Below are 2,764 nucleotides of genomic sequence, written 5' to 3' on the forward strand. Positions count from 1 at the left end.
TGGTTGACTGGGCTTACCGATCCAGCTTGTATCTGTTACCGATGACACATAACAGAAGCATTGTCTGCTTGTCTCTCATCTTTATCTTTATCTTCATTGTCTTTACCTTCCCCCCTGTCCTCTTGTCGGTCCGTTTCTCCCTCATCCTCACTCCTGGCCACTCCTTCATATCTTAAGGGGTATTTAAACTTCTGGTTTCAACTGTAGCTTTTGTGGTTCTAAGTGTAGAGGTTCCTCCACCTTTTCCTCAGTGTTAGTATTTATTTAAATGTTTTCATATAATATATTTAGATTTTCACTTTTTCTTTGGTGGGTTTTCTTTGGTGGTGGTTATTGCGTTGGGTTGTTTACTAATTTGGGTGCACACATTTAGTAAACGCCTTATGTTTTTTTAAGATCATTAATTATTTTGTTTGCTGAGTTTAAGGACTGGCTGACAGAAGGGGGTTGGCTGAAAGGAACACCAGGAAGTGGAACAGTCCATCAGGCTGCTGGATGCAGGGGACTTGATGTGGAAAAAATCTGCCTCTCTCCACTAATGGCATAATTGTTAAAACCTTTTTTTGGTGTTAGGTTATTTGGTTTTTATAGTGGTGTTTAAGTCAAAATGTTTTAGTTTAAATTAGTCATTTATGTTTATACATTATTTGTCTTTGTCTCTTTCCCTACCCCTCCTCGTTTGTGTAGGCTAGCCTGTTTGTATAAATTTCCCTGTGTGTTCATTGTGTGAGGTCAGTCTTTGGTTTGTTATCTTGAGTTATGTTTGCCTTAGTTGATTTCTTTTGGGCCCATTTTGTTATATTTTTTTAGATTTGTTGTTGAAACCTTTTGTTAAGATGTTTTTGGGAAAAATAAATAGAAGATATATTTTTATATATGCCTTTGTCCTTGTCCTTGACTGGTCGGACCATCACAGTTGGTGTCAGGAGTGGGATATCCACCAGTGACGGACAAAGGCATATTTATTGATTTTTTTTTTTTTTTTTTTTTTTTTTTTGGAACCAAAAGAAGAAGAAAGAGACCTAAACCATGAGAGGAGTCAGAGGTGGTAAAGGCAAGTCAGCTCCATCAGACAAGGAAGCACAAACGGAGTATGAGGAGTGTGGTGCAATTTGTGAAACTTGTGAAGAGGATGAAGAGGGAAGAGAGCCAACCATATCCGACTTGGCGGGGATCCTTCAGGCCCACATTGGACAGCAGAAAGCTCGAGAGGAACAGTGGGAGAAAGAAATGGCACGTCAAGATCACAGGTTTAAGGCTCTCCAACATCAGTTCACTTTATTTCAAGAGGAGCTTCAGGCCCAGTCTTCTGAAGGCCTGAGGCCTTTTGGGCAAGACCACGCCCCTTCCTCTACAGGCTTGAGGCCTGATGATGTGGCTCGTTCACCACCAGGACCTGCACTGTCTGCTGTTAAGCCAGGTGACTCAGTTTCTACACATTTTTATAAAGAACCAAAACTGCAAAAGTTAACTGAAGATGATGACATTGAGCATTTCCTTATAACTTTTGAGAGGATAGCATGTGCTTGTCGATGGCCAAAAAGTGACTGGGCATTTCAGTTGATTCCACTCTTGACTGGTAAAGCCAGGAGTGCATATGTACATATGGATGTGGATGAATCAATGAACTATGATAATGTTAAAGCTGCTATTTTACAGAAATATGAAATTAATAACGAGACTTATCGTCAGAGGTTCCGGTCTCTTCATGTGGAGCCAAATGAGTCCCCCAAAGAGCTTTTTGTGAGACTTAAAGAACTGTATAGCAAATGGGTTCAGCCTCGAGGTAAGACTGTTGAAGAAATAAATGACATCATAATTCTTGAACAGTATTTCCGAATGTTGTCTCCAGAACTCCAAGTTTGGATTAAGGAACGAAACCCAAAAGATGCAGCAGAGGCGGTCTCCCTGGCAGATGCTTTTGTGGCTGCCCGCAGGAAGACCCAATCATGGGCTTTTAGAGCTGCAAAAAGGGAGTTTATGCCGATTCCAGGTAACGGTCAAACTGGAAATGTGAATAAGCAGTCTGGAAAAGAAAAATGTTTTTCCCCCAGTCAAACAAAACCTGTGAAAAAACCCATCTGCTATTTATGTGGGCAGGAGGGCCACACAAAGCCTATGTGTCCTCAAAATCCTACGAAACTCTCTCAGATGTGTTTTGTACCCAGAGAGAACCATGTAGTGAACAGACAAAACCAGCCACTGATGGAAACTACTGTGGAGATAGATGGGAAGAGAGTCAAAGCTCTGATTGACACAGGAAGCACCCAGTCACTGGTACACCGCAGGTATGTTCCACCACATAGTATTTGTACCTCTGAGACAATACCTATCTGCTGTGTTCATGGGGATGAAAAACAATATCCGACAGCAGACATTTTCATGAGAGTGCAAGGACATGTTTACCTGTTAAATGTGGGTGTCATGGATGAATTACCTTTTCCTGTTGTCCTAGGAAATGATCTCCCAGTTCTCACTGACCTAATAAATGCTTCTAAAATGTGCAATGTTGTGCTGACACGATCCCAGGCAAAGACCTCTGGGGAAGATGAGCCCAGCTTAAAAGCCTTACCATTCTATGAGGCTGAGATTGAAGGGTGTCGTACTAAAGATCGCAAGTCTCGGGCACAACGCAAGCAAGAAAAATTCAAACATACCACAGCCTCTCCTGTGTTACCTGAACCTGAGGTACAGCTAGACTTTGAAATTCCTGATAATATTAGTGAGCTGCAGCACCAGGACAGAAGTCTGGCTGACCTTATGA

The 2,764-nt window shown here is 41.8% G+C and overlaps 1 protein-coding gene across 1 annotated transcript; it reads left to right on the top strand.

Annotated features, from left to right (window-relative positions):
- The first annotated feature begins 227 nt into the window (after positions 1 to 227).
- Positions 228 to 2,361, top strand: LOC148153965 (uncharacterized). Its single transcript, XM_088016116.1, has 2 exons — positions 228 to 1,993; positions 2,101 to 2,361. Exons 1-2 carry the CDS (start codon positions 1,030 to 1,032, stop codon positions 2,253 to 2,255), a joined length of 1,119 nt encoding a protein of 372 aa, XP_087872242.1. The 5' UTR covers positions 228 to 1,029; the 3' UTR covers positions 2,256 to 2,361.
- The last annotated feature ends 403 nt before the right edge of the window (positions 2,362 to 2,764 follow it).

The sequence above is a fragment of the Poecilia mexicana genome, unplaced genomic scaffold (assembly GCF_051168715.1).
Source record: "Poecilia mexicana isolate PSO_F unplaced genomic scaffold, ASM5116871v1 scaffold_18, whole genome shotgun sequence".
Taxonomy (NCBI): domain Eukaryota; kingdom Metazoa; phylum Chordata; class Actinopteri; order Cyprinodontiformes; family Poeciliidae; genus Poecilia; species Poecilia mexicana.

What these genes read in the sequence shown, in the direction of transcription:
- LOC148153965 (XM_088016116.1), top strand. Translation starts at nt 1,030, where the DNA reads ATGAGAGGAGTCAGAGGTGGTAAAGGCAAGTCAGCTCCATCAGACAAG. An exon ending in GGAGTTTATGCCGATTCCAG is followed by an intron (nt 1,994 to 2,100) that starts GTAACGGTCAAA and finishes TTATGTGGGCAG; the next exon opens with GAGGGCCACACAAAGCCTAT.